Below are 18,683 nucleotides of genomic sequence, written 5' to 3'. Positions count from 1 at the left end.
CTGGGTTGGAATAATACATGATGGCCTTTCTCTTGCATTTCAAAGATGATGGTACAAAAAAATTACAAAATACGTTTTTTTATTATCTTTTACCAGATCTTTTATCCTTGCTTCAGGTCCTGAGCTACAGCCAGTTAGATTTGGGTATGTCATTTTAGGCGAAAATTTAAAAAAAGTTTCTACTCCTTAAGAGGTAGGTCGTTGCTAGGGGTTACATAGGTGAAGGTTGATTGGTCGTTGCTAGGGGTTACATAGTCAGGTGAACGTTGAAAGGTCGTTGCTAGGGGTTACTAGAGGTCAACTCACTTTGCGAAGCCAATGAAGTCCTCATGGTTTGTGTTGATGTAAGACAGCTCAATGTCAATCAACAGCAGCACCTAGGACAGACAGGTCGGGTCAAATCAAATCGTATTAGTCACGTGCGCCGAATACAACAGGTGTAGACCTTACAGTGAAATGCTTACGAGCCCCTAACCAACAGTGCAGTTTAAAAAAATACGGATAAGAATAAGAGAGAAAAGTAACAAGTAATTAAATAGGAGCAGTAAAAAACAACAATATATACAGGGGGGTGCCGGTACAGAGTCAATGTGCAGGGGCACCGGTTAGTTGAGGTAGTATGTACATGTAGGTCGAGTTAATTAAAGGGACTATGCATAGATGACAACAGAGAGTGGCAGTGGTGTGGAGAGGGGAGGGGGGCAATGTGAATAGTCTGGGTAGCCATTTGACTAGATGTCAGCCTCTCTTTCTCTCCCACTTGCCCCTCTCTCTCTCTCTCTCACCTGGACTCTGGTTTTGATGTCTCTCTCCCACCTGGTCTCTGGTTTTGATGTCTCTCTCTCACCTGGTCTTTGGTTTTGATGTCTGTCTATCTCACCTGGTCTTTGGTTTTGATGTCTCTATCTCACCTGGTCTCTGGTTTTGATGTCTCTCTCTTTCTCCATCTATCTCTCTATCTCACCTGGTCTCTGGTTTTGATGTCTCTCTCTCACCTGGTCTCTGGTTTTGATGTCTCTCTCTCACCTGGTCTCTGGTTTTGATGTCTCTCTCTCACCTGGTCTCTGGTTTTGATGTCTCTCTCTATCTCTCTCTCTCACCTGGTCTCTGGTTATGATGTCTCTCTCTCACCTGGTCTCTGGTTATGATGTCTCTATCTATCTCTCTCTCTCACCTGGTCTCTGGTTTTGATGTCTCTATCTCACCTGGTCTCTGGTTTTGATGTCTCTCTCTCACCTGGTCTCTGGTTTTGATGTCTCTCTCTCACCTGGTCTTTGGTTTTGATGTCTCGCTCTCTGACGTAGGTTGTGACGATTCTCTCCGTCTCTTCTCTCAGTCTAGGGTAGGAGCCAAGCTGTGGACCAACACACAATACTGCAGGTACTGACGGCACATACACACACACAATACTGCAGGTACTGACGGCACACACACACACACACACACACACACACACACACACACACACACACACACACACACACACACACACACACACACACACCTCTCTCTGACTCAGACACACACCATCCATCCTGCCCATCAAACACACCCCTAGTGATTGACATGTGTAGGGAACAGACAGTTAACATAGAGGGGTCATCCATCCTGCCCATAAAACACACCCCTAGTGATTGACATGTGTAGGGGACAGACAGTTAACATAGAGGGGTCATCCATCCTGCCCAACAAACACACCCCTAGTGATTGACATGTGTAGGGAACAGACAGTTAACATAGAGGGGTCATGCAGGTAGGGCATTGATCCTGCTTGGTAGTATATCTGGTATAAACTATCATCAACCAGTTTGAATCAAGGAAACTAACACAAACTGGTTTGAGGGTAGTTTTATCTGGTTTTAGCCAGCATGCTCACAATACTGTCATCAATATCCCACGGGTATCCCAGCATGCTCACAAAACTGTCATCAATATCCCACAGGTATCCCAGCATGCTCAACAATACTGTCATCAATATCCCACAGGTATCCCAGCATGCTCAACAATACTGTCATCAATATCCCACAGGTATCCCAGCATGCTCACAATACTGTCATCAATATCCCAGCATGCTCACAATACTGTCATCAATATCCCACAATACTGTCATCAATATCCCACAATACTGTCATCAATATCCCACAATACTGTCATCAATATCCCACAATACTGTCATCAATATCCCACAATACTGTCATCAATATCCCACAATACTGTCATCAATATCCCACAATACTGTCATCAATATCCCACAATACTGTCATCAATATCCCACAGGTATCCCAAGCTGAGCACTAACACCATTGGATTGATTTAGTGAAGGAGAGTCCAAATCTGTCTGCTGGTTTTATTATCTTCTCTCAACCATTATCTTCTCTTAGTTCCTAACTAATCAGTCTGAATTGATCAATCTGAGAGAGGAGTGAAAACCTGCAGACATGGAATGAGTTTGACACCTGTGATTTAGCATGTTAGCACAAGGTGAGTTAGGGAACAGAGGGGAGAGTCAGAGAGAGGATTTAAAGACACAGGAGGAACGTTCTGATTGGTCAAAAGTAGGGGTTGAGTGACTGGACATGGTTGGGTAAGCATAGGAAAGGATGTGTCACACAGAATGTCTTCCCCCTGAGCCACATAGGGGGAACGATAAAGACAAAGGTTTCGGGGCTGACGTTTTAAGCTGCGATAAGGGAAGGTGAGTGTTTTGATTGGGTAATCGAGGGAGGGGTGGGGTGAAGGGAGGTTGAAGCAACAATCACTGTGAGGAAGGGGGCGGGTGTGGAATCAGAGGGAGGGGCTGTTGGATTTAGGGGCAGAGGTTGTGTTCCAGGCCGACTACAGTGGAGGTGTCATAATACCCAGAAAACCTAGTGGTCAAACAGGGAAAGGCTTCCAATTGTCTTTCCACCATTCATTTTTCCCATAGGACATTTTAAAAACACTTAAAATAAGGGCTGTGTTTTGTGTAGGCTTACCCTGGCGTGACGTTCTGATAACCGTGTAAATCTCTCTGGGACAAGGTGACTTATCAATATATTCGGCTCTATTTACTCTCAGATTAAATAGCCAGATTCGATCTGGTTTACGTCTGCAATGTAGTCAGCCTGGAACACGGCCAATGCTTATGGGGAGGTGTGGGGGTAGTGGCTACAGACAGCAATAATTCTACCCAGAGGGGTGAGGAGAAATTCAATCAATTGGGGAGAGTGGAGGGGGTGGAGGGAGGGAGGAGACTCGCAGGAGAAGTGGTAGAAACACAATTCTCTTCATTCTCTCCATCCATCAATTTATTGGGTATGTTCCAATAATGTCTCCTTCTTCCTAAAGTGTACACTCGTTCACTACTTCCCTCAAATCTAAAAGCAACAGATTGGTGGAGGCATGGGGCTAGAGAGGGAGTTTCCACAGTCATTTCAGTCATTTCCTTGAAAGGAAGTGAACGAGTGCACTCTTTGGGAGTAAGGAGAGACAATCTGGACGCAGCCGCTGTCCCTCTTCTCTCTTCCCTCCTTCTGTCTTTCCTTTCTGTCCTTCCCTCCACTGTGATTCTTCTCTTTACCTTTTCGGTACACTTCTTGACGAGGGAGCTGAGCTCGGACAGGACGAGGTCGACGCATTTCAGACAGGGCTCTTTCAGTTTAATGATCTGCTTTTTCACTATGGCCTCAAAGGCTAGGTCAGGGGTGAACATGCCTGTTCTGGAGCATCATGGGAGATGTAGTTTATCACGGTAGGGCAGGAGAAGGAGGGAGTGGGAGGAGTCATTGACGTGGGGAGGTGTCCGTGAGTGGGGTCATGGTGGGGAGGAGTCAGGGATGTTCGGTAGTGATAGAAACAGATTAAGAGGGAGAGAGGTAGGGGAGCAGTGAAAGAGGGAAATAACATGAAAGAGAGACATGGAGGGAGAAGAACACAGAGACAGAAAGAGAGAGATGGAGGGAGAAGAACACAGAGAGAGAAAGAGAGAGAGAGATAAAAGGCATTTTGTTTAGTCAGTTAGTTCATACTGGCATCTGTTACTAAACTTAGACATCCACTAAGTCACAAGGTGTGTGTGGTGTGTGGTGTGTGTGTGTGTGTGTGTGTCCGTGTCCGTCCGTGTCCGCACGTGTGTCAATCTGCAGTTTGTCTTCAGGGGAAACCAGAGACATGAGGAGGAACATAAACACTCTCACACATCTAACAGCACAACACCCTGAAAACACTAGAAGCTCCACATCGCCCCCCTGTGGCCAGGAGTAGCATAGCATGTCAGGCATTACAGGCTCCATGCTCCCTGGTGTGAAGTCCCCTAGGTACAGATCTAGGATCAGCTTCCCTTCCCCCAATTCTAACCTAACCTAATCGTTAACCATTAGTGGGGAAAATGCTAAACTGATCCCAGATCAGCTTTTAGGGTCAACATCACCCTACACAGTACAGTACCATGCAGTGCACTACCCTGGGGCCTAGGTTCGCATGGTAGCATTAAAGGCTAGCTCCATAGCGCCCCCATGTGGACTGAACTAGCATGACAGGGCATTACAGGCTCCATGCAGTGCACTACCCTGTGGCCTAGGTTAGCATGGTAGCATTAAAGGCTAGCTCCATAGCGCCCCTATGTGGCCTGGAGTAGCATGACAGGGCGTTACAGGCTCCATGCAGTGCACTACCCTGTGGCCTAGGTTAGCATGGTAGCATTAAAGGCTAGCTCCACGGCGCCCCCATGTGGCCTGGAGTAACATGACAGGGCTTTACAAGCTCCATGCAGCGAGGTACCTTATTGGTGCACTGGCGCACGGTGTTGATGAGCTCCTGGATCACCAGGTCCATACATTTCAGACAGGGCTCTTTCAGCTTAATGATCTGCTTTTTCACTATGGCCTCAAAGGCTAGGTCAGGGGTGAACAGGCCTGTTCTGGAGGGGCACACAGACACACACACACACATGTAGGTAGAGGCAGACGGACAGACACACAGACATGTAGGTAGAGGCAGATGGACAGACACACACACACATGTAGGTAGAGGCAGATGGACAGACACACAGACATGTAGGTAGAGGCAGATGGACAGACACACAGACATGTAGGTAGAGGCAGATGGACAGACACACAGACATGTAGGTAGAGGCAGATGGACAGACACACAGACATGTAGGTAGAGGCAGATGGACAGACAAACGGACATGTAGGTAGAGGCAGATGGACAGACACACACACATGTAGGTAGAGGCAGATGGACAGACACACAGACATGTAGGTAGAGGCAGATGGACAGACACACAGACATGTAGGTAGAGGCAGATGGACAGACAAACGGACATGTAGGTAGAGGCAGATGGACAGACACACAGACATGTAGGTAGAGGCAGATGGACAGACATGTAGGTAGAGGCAGATGGACAGACAAACAGACATGTAGGTAGAGGCAGATGGACAGACAGACAGACAGACAGACAGACAGACAGACAGACAGACAGACAGACATGTAGGTGGAGACAGACAGGTAGACATGTTGGTGGAGGCAGATGGACAGACAAACAGACATGTAGGTGGAGACGGACAGACAGACATGTTGGTGGAGACAGACAGACAGACATGTAGGTGGAGACGGGCAGACAGACATGTAGGTGGAGACAGACAGACATAGACAGACAGACATGTGGGTAGAAACAGACAGACAAAGGTTTCCGTTAGCCGGTAATAGCCGGCTTTTGGCCAATACATTTTTTTTGAAAAGCCGATAAATTAAATTGCCGCAGGCCAATTGTTTGGGAGAAGAATAATGTTTTTTTAGCCTCTTCATTGATGGAAATACCAGTCGATCAAAATGTTTTATTATTTTACAATTATTTTATATTAACTTTATTTCATTGTCCAGTAGCCAAAGACACAACCCTGGTCATATTAACAACCCTGGTCATATTAACAACCCTGGTCATATTAACAACCCTGGTCACATTAACAACCCTGGTCACATTAACAACCCTGGTTATATTAACAACCCTGGTCATATTAACAACCCTGGTCATATTAACAACCCTGGTCATATTAACAACCCTGGTCATATTAACAACCCTGGTTAAATTAACAACCCTGGTTATATTAACAACCCTGGTCATATTAACAACCCTGGTCATATTAACAACGGTCATATTAACAACCCTGGTCATAATAACAACCCTGGTTATATTAACAACCCTGGTCATAATAACAACCCTGGTTATATTAACAACCCTGGTTATAAAACAACCCTGGTCATATTAACAACCCTGGTTATATTAACAACCCTGGTTATATTAACAACCCATGGTCATAATAACAACCCATGCTAGTTGGTGTATATTACATCTCCCCTCTTTCTACATTTCTAACAGATATTTTCATCTTCGTTCACATGAAACCGCTCACATGTGAGGTTAGTTTTTGACACCGGTGTGTTACCGCTAAGTGCATTATGGAACAGACAGTTGTGTGTATCCTGCTGCTACATCACGCACCGCTGAGCTTCTAATGTGAAGAAATAATAGTTTAAAATCAGACAGTCAGACAGACAGGTAGATAGAGAGTCAGACAGACAGTGAGAGGGAGACAGACAGGTAGATAGCTGTCTGTCTGTACTTGCCTCACTCCGTGGATGTTCTTGATGGCATAACTGATCTCTCTCCTCAACTCCTTCTCATCAAACTCCATCTGAACACCACACACAGACGGGAAATCAGTGTGTGTGTGTGTGTGTGTGTGTGTGTGTGTGTGTGTGTGTGTGTGTGTGTGTGTGTGTGTGTGTGTGTGTGTGTGTGTGTGTGTGTGTGTGTGTGTGTGTGTGTGTGTGTGTGTGTGTGTGTTTTACTAGGTACCAGACGTCCTCACATAGATAGTAAAACAAGGAACATTCAGAGAAGTGGGGACATTTCGCCGGTCCTCACAAGGAAAAATACTATTTTAAGTTTAGGGTTTAGGGTTAGGCTTACGGTTAGGGATTTGGATTGGGAATACAGTTTTGGGTCCCCGCAAGGATAGTAAAACAACGTGTGTGTGTGTGTGTGTGTTTACCTTGACCAGTTCGAAGGGGAATCTCTCGTGGAAGATCCTGTTGATTCTAGCTCCTCCAGAGAGCTCCACAGTGTCCACCTGATCACCTGACCCCTCAATACGCTTCTCAAAGTCTACACCAAACTGCTGAACCATCCTACACACACACACACACATAAACACACACACACACAGTCATATTACACAAGTACTGACAGTCAGATACAGTGTGTGTGTGTGTGTGTGTGTGTGTGTGTGTGTGTGTGTGTGTGTGTGTGTGTGTGTGTGTGTGTGTGTGTGTGTGTGTGTGTGTGTGTGTGTGTGTGTTTATATACTGACTGCAGTAGGGCCTTGGTCTTGTGTGTGTGTTTATATACTGACTGCAGTAGGGCCTTGGTCTTGTGTGTGTGTTTATATACTGACTGCAGTAGGGCCTTGGTCTTGCGTGTCGGGTCGTCTGGTTTGAAGTTCTTGTATTCCTCCACCTCTTTCTCCAGAGATAGAAGCTGGCTCTGGAGCTTACTACGTAACCCTGGCAACGTGTCCCGGATGTGGTTGGTCAGTTGCTAGAGGGGGAGGAGGGGTAAGAGTTGAAATGGGTATGTGGTGACAAAAAGATGGATGATGTAACGATCGTCTGTGGTGGAAGAAGGATCGGACCAAGGTGCAGCGTGGTAAGTGCTCATGTCTTTTTAATACACAAAACTGAACACTGGAACAAAAACAATAAACGATGTGAACAGTACCGTGTGGCGACAAACACTGACACGGAAGACAAACACCCACAACCCAGGCTACCTAAGTATGATTCTCAATCAGGGACAACGATTGACAGCTGCCTCTGATTGAGAACCATACCAGGCCGAACTCAAAACCCCAACATAGAAAAACACACAGACAGCCCACCCCAACTCACGCCCTGACCATACTAAATAAAGACAAAACAAAGGAAAATAAAGGTCAGAACGTGACAGATGAGAGATGGAGAGAGAGATTGTAAATACAACCCATATTTATGTTTATTTTCCCTTTTGTACTTTAATGAACTATTTGCACATAATATGACATTTGTAATGTCTTTATTATTTTGTAATTTTTGTGTGTGTAATGTTTACTATTCATTTTTATTGTTTATTTCACTTTTGTTTATTATATTGTTCACTTGCTTTGGCAATGTTAACATATGTTTCCCATGCCAATGAAGCCCTTCAATTGAAATTGAATTGAATTTACAGAGAGAGAGACAGACAGACAGAGATACACAGAGAGAGAGAGAGAGATACATCACATGTTGATGTTGGGGTGGTGCTAGAGATGAGGAACGTTGAAATGTTCCTTTAAACCACTAATTGACCGAGGTCGGTTCAATTACATGAATTCCATTTATAGTTTCGTTTTTTTGTGAGCCCAACGCTCTGTTCACTATTTTTTTTAAACCTGTGATAAATTTTAAAAAATACACTCAAACTGAAACCGAACCAACCTGAAAAAACACCAACACTCAGCACTGAGACAGAGAGACAGTAGATATAGTGTTTACATATCTAACCTGGTTGAGTGTTTTCTGTAGATGTGGTGTTCCCATGCGGTCAGCTATGTGTCGGTATCCTGGATGAGACAGGAAGAACTTCCTCTCTGCACCCAGAGCTGCTTTAATATCCTTCCTGCCGTCAATATCCTTCTGACTACGATTCACCACCCCAATGTAACCTGGAGAGGAGGAGAGGTGGTTATTACCCTGTTATAACCTGGAGGGAGCACGTTATAACAGGTGTGTGTGTGTGTGTGTGTGTGTGTGTGTGTGTGTGTGTGTGTGTGTGTGTGTGTGTGTGTGTGTGTGTGTGTGTGTGTGTGTGTGTGTGTGTGTGTCAGTCAGTCAGTCAGTCAGTCAGTCAGTCACCTCTGCGTAGCGGCAGTAGTTTATTCTCTAGAATGTCCCGTGCGTCCGTCCCCTCGTCCATCAGGTCCAGCTTGGTGATCACTCCGATGGTACGTAACCCTGGAAACACATAGGTCAACACAGGTCGTCTCCGTGGCAACATTCCACTCTCTCTCAAACACCTCTCCATCCCATTATATGAATAGATCAGGTAAGAGTTCGACCACTTTTATGCAGCGAAAACAGCCAAATATTTCCAAATCGGATTTTAGTAACCACATTGTGGGCCTGTTAGAACACATAAATAATGACCGATTTGCCTGACAAACACACACACTCTGCCCCCCCTCCCTACCTTGAGGGTCGACCTCCTTAGATATCTTGAGAGCATCAGAGTTGGCCAGATCCTGGTTAGCTGGAGTCACAGCCAGGATCAGACAGGATTCTTTAGTTATGAACTGCATATTACAGGATCAGACAGGATTATTTAGTTATTAACTGCATATTACAGGATCAGACAGGATTATTAAGTTATTAACTGCATATAACAGAATCAGACAGGATTATTTAGTTAGTAACTGCATATAACAGGATCAGACAGGATTCTTTAGTTATTAACTGCATATAACAGGATCAGACAGGATTCTTTAGTTATTAACTGCATATAACAGAATCAAACAGGATTCTTTAGTTAGTAACTGCATATAACAGGATCAGACAGGATTCTTTAGTTATTAACTGCATATAATAGGATCAGACAGGATTCTTTAGTTAGGAACTGCATATAACAGGATCAGACAGGATTATTTAGTTATTAACTGCATATACCATGGTCAGACAGGATTCTTTAGTTATTAACTGCATAGAATATATACGTTTTAGCACATAACATAGAAGATAAGACTATATTACTTTAAAGAGGCAATCAGCAGTTGAAACAATAATACATCTCTCTACTGACTCCTGTTTCAGTAAAAAGCTGAGGGCTGGGCCTGGAGAAATGTAACGCCTCTCAAATTCATAGGCAGAGCTATGGATGCAAGGACTGACCATCCATGATATCAACATGATCGTTGTAACCATGTTATGAGGCCATATAGTGTTTGTTTACATTTACATTGTTTACACCAACAACAAAAGTAAAACAAGCTTCTATTTTGGGTTCTGATGTGGTGTGACAGTTGAACCAAGATCAGGAAGCACTAACACCTTATATTCTTCAAGAGTCAATATGGACATATCATTCACTTATACGTCCACAAATGGATGTAGCAACTGCAGATTGCCCCTTTAACATATACTTAGTTACCCCCTTTGCCTTTAACATATACTTAGTTACCCCCTTTGCCTTTAACATATACTTAGTTACCCCCTTTGCCTTTAACATATACTTAGTTACCCCCTTTCCCTTTAACATATACTTAGTTACCCCCTTTCTCTTTAACATATACTTAGTTACCCCCTTTCCCTTTAACATATACTTAGTTACCCCCTTTCCCTTTAACATATACTTAGTTACTCCCTTTCCCTTTAACATATATTTAGTTACCCCCTTTCCCTTTAACATATACTTAGTTACCCCCTTTCCCTTTAACATATACTTAGTTACTTGAACATGTACTTTGTTACTCTTTGGATATAAATTACACACAACATAGAAGATATACTATATTACTTTAATATTTAATGAGTAGGTGTGTCCAAACTTTTGACTGGTCCTGTATTTTCTGCATCAGAAACACAGGTGACCGACCTCCTGAAACGTTCTAACCCAAAGACATTTCAGGCTGAGGAGTGAGTTTCAATCACTCAATCCCCTTCTGTTATACACTGAATAGAGAATAGAGAGCTATCTGGTCAAAAGTAGTGCACTAATCTAGGGAATAGGGTGCCATCTGGTCAAAAGTAGTGCACTGATCTAGGGAATAGGGTGCCATCTGGTCAAAAGTAGTGCACAATCTAGGGAATAGGATGCCATTCTGGTCAAAAGTAGTGCACAATCTAGGGAATAGGGTGCCATTCTGGTCAAAAGTAGTGCACAATCTAGGGAATAGGGTGCCAGTTTGGGAATAGGATGCCAGTTGTGACCGTAACCACAGTCTCTGACCTGCATCAGCATGTCTCTGATCTGGTGCTCGATGTCGACTGGCTGGTCTCCCACCGCTACCTTAGTCATCCCTGGTAGATCTATAAGAGTCAGGTTTAACACTGAGGAGGGAGGGAGGGAGGGAGGGATGGGAGGAGGGAGAGATGGGGGAGAGAGGGATGGGGGAGGGAGGGAGGGAGGGAGGGGAGAGGGAGGGAGGGAAGGAGGAGGGAGGGGGCAGAGGGAGGGAGGGGGGATGGGAAAGGGGGGAGGATATATGGAGGGCGAGAGAGAGAAGGGGGGGAGAGAGAGAGAGAGGGAGAGATTAAATTATTCAATTCAAATGGAAAATGTATTTGCTCATTGTACATCAATCTACAGAGAGGGAAGTTCACACTAACAGGGGTGTTCACAAAGGGCTGTAGAGGGCCTTCGGATGAGAGATGTGTACCTAACCTGACCTGGGAGATGTGTACCTAACCTGACCTGGGAGATGTGTACCTAACCTGACCTGGGAGATGTGTACCTAACCTGGGAGACGTGTACCTAACCTGACCTGGAAGACGTGTACCTAACCTAACCTGAGAGATGTGTACCTGACCTGGGATATGTGTACCTGACCCGACCTGGGAGATGTGTACCTAACCTGTCCCGGGAGATGTGTACCTAACCTAACCTGGGAGATGTGTACCTAACCTGGGAGATGTGTACCTAATCTGACCTGGGAGATGTGTACCTAACCTGACCTGGGAGATGTGTACCTAACCTGTCCTGGGAGACGTGTACCTAACCTGACCTGGGAGACGTGTACCTGACCTGGGAGATGTGTACCTAACCTGACCTGGGAGATGTGTACCTAACCTGACCTGTGAGATGTGTACCTAACCTGACCTGGGAGATGTGTACCTAACCTGACCTGGGAGATGTGTACCTAACCTGACCTGGGAGATGTGTACCTAACCTAACCTGGGAGATGTGTACCTAACCCGACCTGAGAGATGTGTACCTAACCTGACCTGGGAGATGTGTACCTAACCTGACCTGGGAGATGTGTACCTAACCTGACCTGAGAGATGTGTACCTAACCTGACCTGGGAGATGTGTACCTAACCTGACCTGGGAGATGTGTACCTAACCTGACCTGGGAGATGTGTACCTAACCTGACCTGGGAGATGTGTACCTAACCTGACCTGAGAGATGTGTACCTAACCCGACCTGAGAGATGTGTACCTAACCCGACCTGGGAGATGTGTACCTAACCTGGGAGATGTGTACCTAACCTGACCTGAGAGATGTGTACCTAACCTGACCTGGGAGACGTGTACCTAACCTAACCTGGGAGATGTGTACCTAACCTGACCACCGACTGTAGCAGAACATAGGATGTCATTGGAATGTTGGTGGATAGAAAACCATGGGAAACTTGTAGGGAGTATCTGATAGACTCCTAGATATATCAGTGAACCATGGAAGCAATATAGGAGATCAGGAACAGGAGAGTCAATGCAATATCTATTCTCACGTCAGTCGCAGGAGGGACAGTAACAGAAGGATGCTATAGTAACAGTATGGAACCAGACTATAGTAACAACATGGAACTAGACTATAGTAACAGCATGGAACTAGACTATAGTAACATGGAACTAGACTATAGTAACAGTATGGAACTAGACTATAGTAACAGCATGGAACTAGACTATAGTAACAACATGGAACTAGACTATAGTAACAGTATGGAACTAGACTATAGTAACAACATGGAACTAGACTATAGTAACAGTATGGAACTAGACTATAGTAACAGCATGGAACTAGACTATAGTAACAGCATGGAACTAGACTATAGTAACAGTATGGAACTAGACTATAGTAACAACATGGAACTAGACTATAGTAACAACATGGAACTAGACTATTGGAACTAGACTATAGTAACAACATGGAACTAGACTATAGTAACAGCATGGAACTAGGCTATAGTAACAACATGGACCTAGACTATAGTAACAGTATGGAACTAGGCTATAGTAACAACATGGAACTAGACTATAGTAACAGTATGGAACTAGACTGTAGTAACAGCATGGAACTAGACTATAGTAACAGTATGGAACTAGACTATAGTAACAACATGGAACTAGACTATAGTAACAACATGGAACTAGACTATAGTAACAGTATGGAACTAGACTATAGTAACAGCATGGAACTAGACTATAGTAACAGCATGGAACTAGACTATAGTAACAACATGGAACTAGACTATAGTAACAGCATGGAACTAGACTATAGTAACAGCATGGAACTAGACTATAGTAACAACATGGAACTAGATTATAGTAACAACATGGAACTAGACTATAGTAACAACATGGAACTAGACTATAGTAACAACATGGAACTAGACTATAGTAACAGCATGGAACTAGACTATAGTAACAGCATGGAACTAGACTATAGTAACAACATGGAACTAGACTATAGTAACAACATGGAACTAGACTATAGTAACATGGAACTAGACTATAGTAACAGCATGGAACTAGACTATAGTAACAACATGGAACTAGACTATAGTAACATGGAACTAGACTATAGTAACAGCATGGAACTAGACTATAGTAACAACATGGAACTAGATTATAGTAACAACATGGAACTAGACTATAGTAACAACATGGAACTAGACTATAGTAACAACATGGAACTAGACTATAGTAACAACATGGAACTAGACTATAGTAACAGCATGGAACTAGACTATAGTAACAACATGGAACTAGACTATAGTAACAACATGGAACTAGACTATAGTAACAGTATGGAACTAGACTATAGTAACAGTATGGAACTAGACTATAGTAACAACATGGAACTAGACTATAGTAACAGCATGGAACTAGACTATAGTAACAGCATGGAACTAGACTATAGTAATAGCATGGAACTAGACTATAGTAACAACATGGAACTAGACTATAGTAACAGCATGGAACTAGACTATAGTAACAGCATGGAACTAGACTATAGTAACAGCATGGAACTAGACTATAGTAACAGCATGGAACTAGACTATAGTAACAGCATGGAACTAGACTATAGTAACAGTATGGAACTAGACTATAGTAACAGCATGGAACTAGACTATAGTAACAACATGGAACTAGACTATAGTAACAGCATGGAACTAGACTATAGTAACAACATGGAACTAGACTATAGTAACAACATGGAACTAGACTATAGTAACAGCATGGAACTAGACTATAGTAACAGCATGGAACTAGACTATAGTAACACCATGGAACTAGACTATAGTAACAGCATGGAACTAGATTATAGTAACAACATGGAACTAGACTATAGTAACAACATGGAACTAGACTATAGTAACAACATGGAACTAGACTATAGTAACATGGAACTAGACTATAGTAACAACATGGAACTAGACTATAGTAACAACATGGAACTAGACTATAGTAACAACATGGAACTAGACTATAGTAACAACATGGAACTAGACTATAGTAACAGCATGGAACTAGACTATAGTAACAGCATGGAACTAGACTATAGTAACAGCATGGAACTAGACTATAGTAACAGCATGGAACTAGACTATAGTAACAACATGGAACTAGACTATAGTAACAACATGGAACTAGACTATAGTAACAGCATGGAACTAGACTATAGTAACAACATGGAACTAGACTATAGTAACAACATGGAACTAGACTATAGTAACAACATGGAACTAGACTATAGTAACAACATGGAACTAGACTATAGTAACATGGAACTAGACTATAGTAACAACATGGAACTAGACTATAGTAACAACATGGAACTAGACTATAGTAACAACATGGAACTAGACTATAGTAACAACATGGAACTAGACTATAGTAACAGCATGGAACTAGACTATAGTAACAACATGGAACTAGACTATAGTAACAACATGGAACTAGACTATAGTAACAACATGGAACTAGACTATAGTAACAACATGGAACTAGACTATAGTAACAACATGGAACTAGACTATAGTAACAACATGGAACTAGACTATAGTAACAACATGGAACTAGACTATAGTAACAGCATGGAACTAGACTATAGTAACAACATGGAACTAGACTATAGTAACAACATGGAACTAGACTATAGTAACAACATGGAACTAGACTATAGTAACAACATGGAACTAGACTATAGTAACAGCATGGAACTAGACTATAGTAACATGGAACTAGACTATAGTAACAACATGGAACTAGACTATAGTAACAACATGGAACTAGACTATAGTAACAACATGGAACTAGACTATAGTAACAGCATGGAACTAGACTATAGTAACAACATGGAACTAGACTATAGTAACAACATGGAACTAGACTATAGTAACAACATGGAACTAGACTATAGTAACAACATGGAACTAGACTATAGTAACAGCATGGAACTAGACTATAGTAACATGGAACTAGACTATAGTAACAACATGGAACTAGACTATAGTAACAACATGGAACTAGACTATAGTAACAGCATGGAACTAGACTATAGTAACATGGAACTAGACTATAGTAACAACATGGAACTAGACTATAGTAACAACATGGAACTAGACTATAGTAACAGCATGGAACTAGACTATAGTAACAACATGGAACTAGACTATAGTAACAACATGGAACTAGACTATAGTAACAGCATGGAACTAGACTATAGTAACAACATGGAACTAGACTATAGTAACAACATGGAACTAGACTATAGTAACAGCATGGAACTAGACTATAGTAACAACATGGAACTAGACTATAGTAACAGCATGGAACTAGACTATAGTAACATGGAACTAGACTATAGTAACAACATGGAACTAGACTATAGTAACAACATGGAACTAGACTATAGTAACAGCATGGAACTAGACTATAGTAACATGGAACTAGACTATAGTAACAACATGGAACTAGACTATAGTAACAACATGGAACTAGACTATAGTAACAACATGGAACTAGACTATAGTAACATGGAACTAGACTATAGTAACAACATGGAACTAGACTATAGTAACAACATGGAACTAGACTATAGTAACAGTATAGAACTAGACTATAGTAACAACATGGAACTAGACTATAGTAACAACATGGAACTAGACTATAGTAACAACATGGAACTAGACTATAGTAACAACATGGAACTAGACTATAGTAACAACATGGAACTAGACTATAGTAACAGTATGGAACTAGACTATAGTAACAACATGGAACTAGACTATAGTAACAGCATGGAACTAGACTATAGTAACAGCATGGAACTAGACTATAGTAACATGGAACTAGACTATAGTAACAACATGGAACTAGACTATAGTAACAACATGGAACTAGACTATAGTAACAGTATGGAACTAGACTATAGTAACAGCGTGCGTGCGTGCGTGCGTGGGTGTACCATTAGGGGAATAGACTCGGAGGTTGATGGGAACAGCAGAGATTCCCTTATTGGACCCAGTGATGCGATCAGTCTCGGCCTCAATCTCCAAACGCACCTCATCAAAGTCCACAAACTTACGACCTTTACAATGAAGGAACTCAGCATACTCTGTTATTAAGGACAGAAGGATGGAGGGAGAGAGAGAGGGAGAGAGAGAGGGAGGGAGGGAGGGACATAGAGAAGAGGTTAGAGAGAGGGAGAGAGAAAACATCTGTAACTCACCACAAAAACGTAGCATGTCATGACTTGTTTGTGAGAGACTTCAGAAATTATTCACACAACTTGACTTTTTCCACATTTTGTTGTGTTACAGCTGGAATTTAAAATTGATTAAATTCAGATTGTGTTACTGGCCTACAAACAGTACCTCATAATGTCAAATTTGAGTTATGTTTTTTGAATTTTTGACAAATTCATTAAAAATTAAAAGCTGAAATGTCTTGAGTCAATAAGTAATCAACCCCTGTGTTATGGCGAGTCTAAATAAGTTCAGGAGTAAAAATGTCATTAACATTTCACATAATAAGTTGTATGGACTTACTCTGTGTGCAATAACAGTGTTTAACATGATTTTTGAATGACTACCTCATCTCTGTACCCCACACATACAATTATCTGTAAGGTCCCTCAGTCGAGCAGTGAATTTCAAGCACAGATTTAACCACAAAGACCAGGGAGGTTTTCCAATGCCTCGCAAAGAACGGCACCAATTGGTATATGGGTAAAAAAAAGCTAACATTGAATATCCCTTTGAGAAAGGTGAAGTTATTAATTACACTTTGGATAGTGTATCAATACACCCAGTCACTACAAAGATACAGGCGTCCTTCCTAACTCAGTTGCTGGAGAGGAAGGAAACTGCTCAGGGATTTCACCATGAGGCCAATGGTGACTTTAAAACAGTTACAGAGTTTAATGGCTGTGATAGGAGAAAACTGAGGATGGATAGACAACATTGTAGTTACTCCACAATACTAACCTAAATGACAGAGTAGAAAATACAAATATTCAAAATCATGCATCCTGTTTGCAATAAGGCACTAAAGTAAAACTGCATAAAATGTGGCAAAGAAATTCACATTATGTCCTGAAATACAAAATGTTATGTTTGGTGCAAATCCAACACAACACATCACCACTCTTCATATGTTCAAGCATGGTGGTGGCTGCATCATGTTATGGGTATGCTTGTATCGTGTCTTTGGCTATGCCGGATTAAGTGATATGACATGCTATTCTATAAAATAATTTCTCTGTAATTAATATTACCTGATTAAGCTACTCAGGTAAATAATTGACTAGAAAGTCGGGACACCACAAAATAATGTTTATAGAGCTGTTATCTTCCGAATAAACTCTTAAAGACCTAGTAATCTTTTCCATCAATAGCAGTCAATATTTAATCCTCACCTTATTTAGTCTCATCTGAAAGTTGTAAATTCTTGGTTATCTTCACGAACCCTGGCTAACAAGTTGAATCAGCAATACAACATTTGCTTTAATTGTTTATTTACTAAATATCTAACTAATCACACAGATTTCCATATACACAGAATGAATCATACATTGATGGACCTGGTGAACGGAGCCGATATAGAGGCTGGTTACACAAAGAAAAGGGGGGTTTTTGAGTGAAATAGCGGGAAGACTGAGGAACAAAGGGAGAAGCTCTGCTATCGTAAATACAGTATCTTATGCGTTCTAAATTACCGCCCATTTGAAAAAGGAGAATGCAATAAATATTTACTCTGAGCTGCGCTTCGGTAGATTGGTCGTCGTTGGAAGGCCGTTTTGTCCAGCATGGATCTCTGGTGGTAGGATGGATACTTGGTAGTACCGTCGTCGTGTGGTAGCACAGATACTCTGTCCGTCCTCTCCTAGCCCACGTCTACAGTTGCTGCGCTAATGCGACGGCTGGCAGGTATCACTTCTTTAGTGAATAAGAGTTCAAAGTTCATACCAAGTTGCCATACTTTAAGCTCATGCTATATTCTGGCTGGTATAGTCGAAATTCATCCTTCCAGCGTGTAGGTCGTCACCTTCACATTGAAATTCGATGCTAATTTCGTTAGATTCTTGCTGAGGTTGGCTTAGTTCTGTAGGTGGTCTTTGTCCTTTCAACATGGGGACCTCAAGTCCACACGTCCTTGGAACAGCTTATTATCTGAGCCCTTTTAA

At 42.2% G+C, this 18,683-nt stretch overlaps 1 protein-coding gene and 1 long non-coding RNA gene across 4 annotated transcripts in view; one reads left to right on the top strand and one right to left on the bottom strand.

Moving 5' to 3' along the window:
• Positions 1–18,683, bottom strand: part of LOC139568299 (dynamin-2-like) — a 42,263-nt gene that overhangs the window by 12,324 nt on the left and 11,256 nt on the right. For 2 of the 3 annotated variants that reach the window (XR_011673568.1, XM_071390048.1), the window contains exons 3-13: positions 16,464–16,613; positions 11,000–11,100; positions 9,248–9,350; positions 8,914–9,012; positions 8,563–8,723; positions 7,437–7,579; positions 7,035–7,170; positions 6,607–6,674; positions 4,759–4,897; positions 1,268–1,354; positions 307–377 (exon numbers count right to left, since the gene is read on the bottom strand). Coding sequence is in view for 2 of the 3 variants with exons in the window: in XM_071390048.1 (XP_071246149.1) it covers positions 307–377; positions 1,268–1,354; positions 4,759–4,897; positions 6,607–6,674; positions 7,035–7,170; positions 7,437–7,579; positions 8,563–8,723; positions 8,914–9,012; positions 9,248–9,350; positions 11,000–11,100; positions 16,464–16,613 (1,258 nt within the window). In the remaining variant the exon portion in view is untranslated. Of the gene's footprint in view, positions 1–306; positions 378–1,267; positions 1,355–3,559; positions 3,699–4,758; positions 4,898–6,606; positions 6,675–7,034; positions 7,171–7,436; positions 7,580–8,562; positions 8,724–8,913; positions 9,013–9,247; positions 9,351–10,999; positions 11,101–16,463; positions 16,614–18,683 lie in introns of all 3 variants that reach the window. The other variant, XM_071390049.1, reaches the window with a different exon arrangement.
• The window catches only part of LOC139568302 (uncharacterized), a 37,655-nt gene that overhangs the window by 8,807 nt on the left and 10,165 nt on the right, over positions 1–18,683 (top strand). Inside the window, exons 2-4 of the long non-coding RNA XR_011673570.1 lie at positions 1,337–1,380; positions 7,511–7,687; positions 8,584–8,784. This is a non-coding gene — a long non-coding RNA (uncharacterized lncRNA). The remainder of the gene's footprint in view (positions 1–1,336; positions 1,381–7,510; positions 7,688–8,583; positions 8,785–18,683) is intronic.

This window comes from Salvelinus alpinus, chromosome 2 (assembly GCF_045679555.1).
Source record: "Salvelinus alpinus chromosome 2, SLU_Salpinus.1, whole genome shotgun sequence".
Classification (NCBI taxonomy): domain Eukaryota; kingdom Metazoa; phylum Chordata; class Actinopteri; order Salmoniformes; family Salmonidae; genus Salvelinus; species Salvelinus alpinus.
This window is presented reverse-complemented; position numbering and strand designations above follow the sequence as displayed.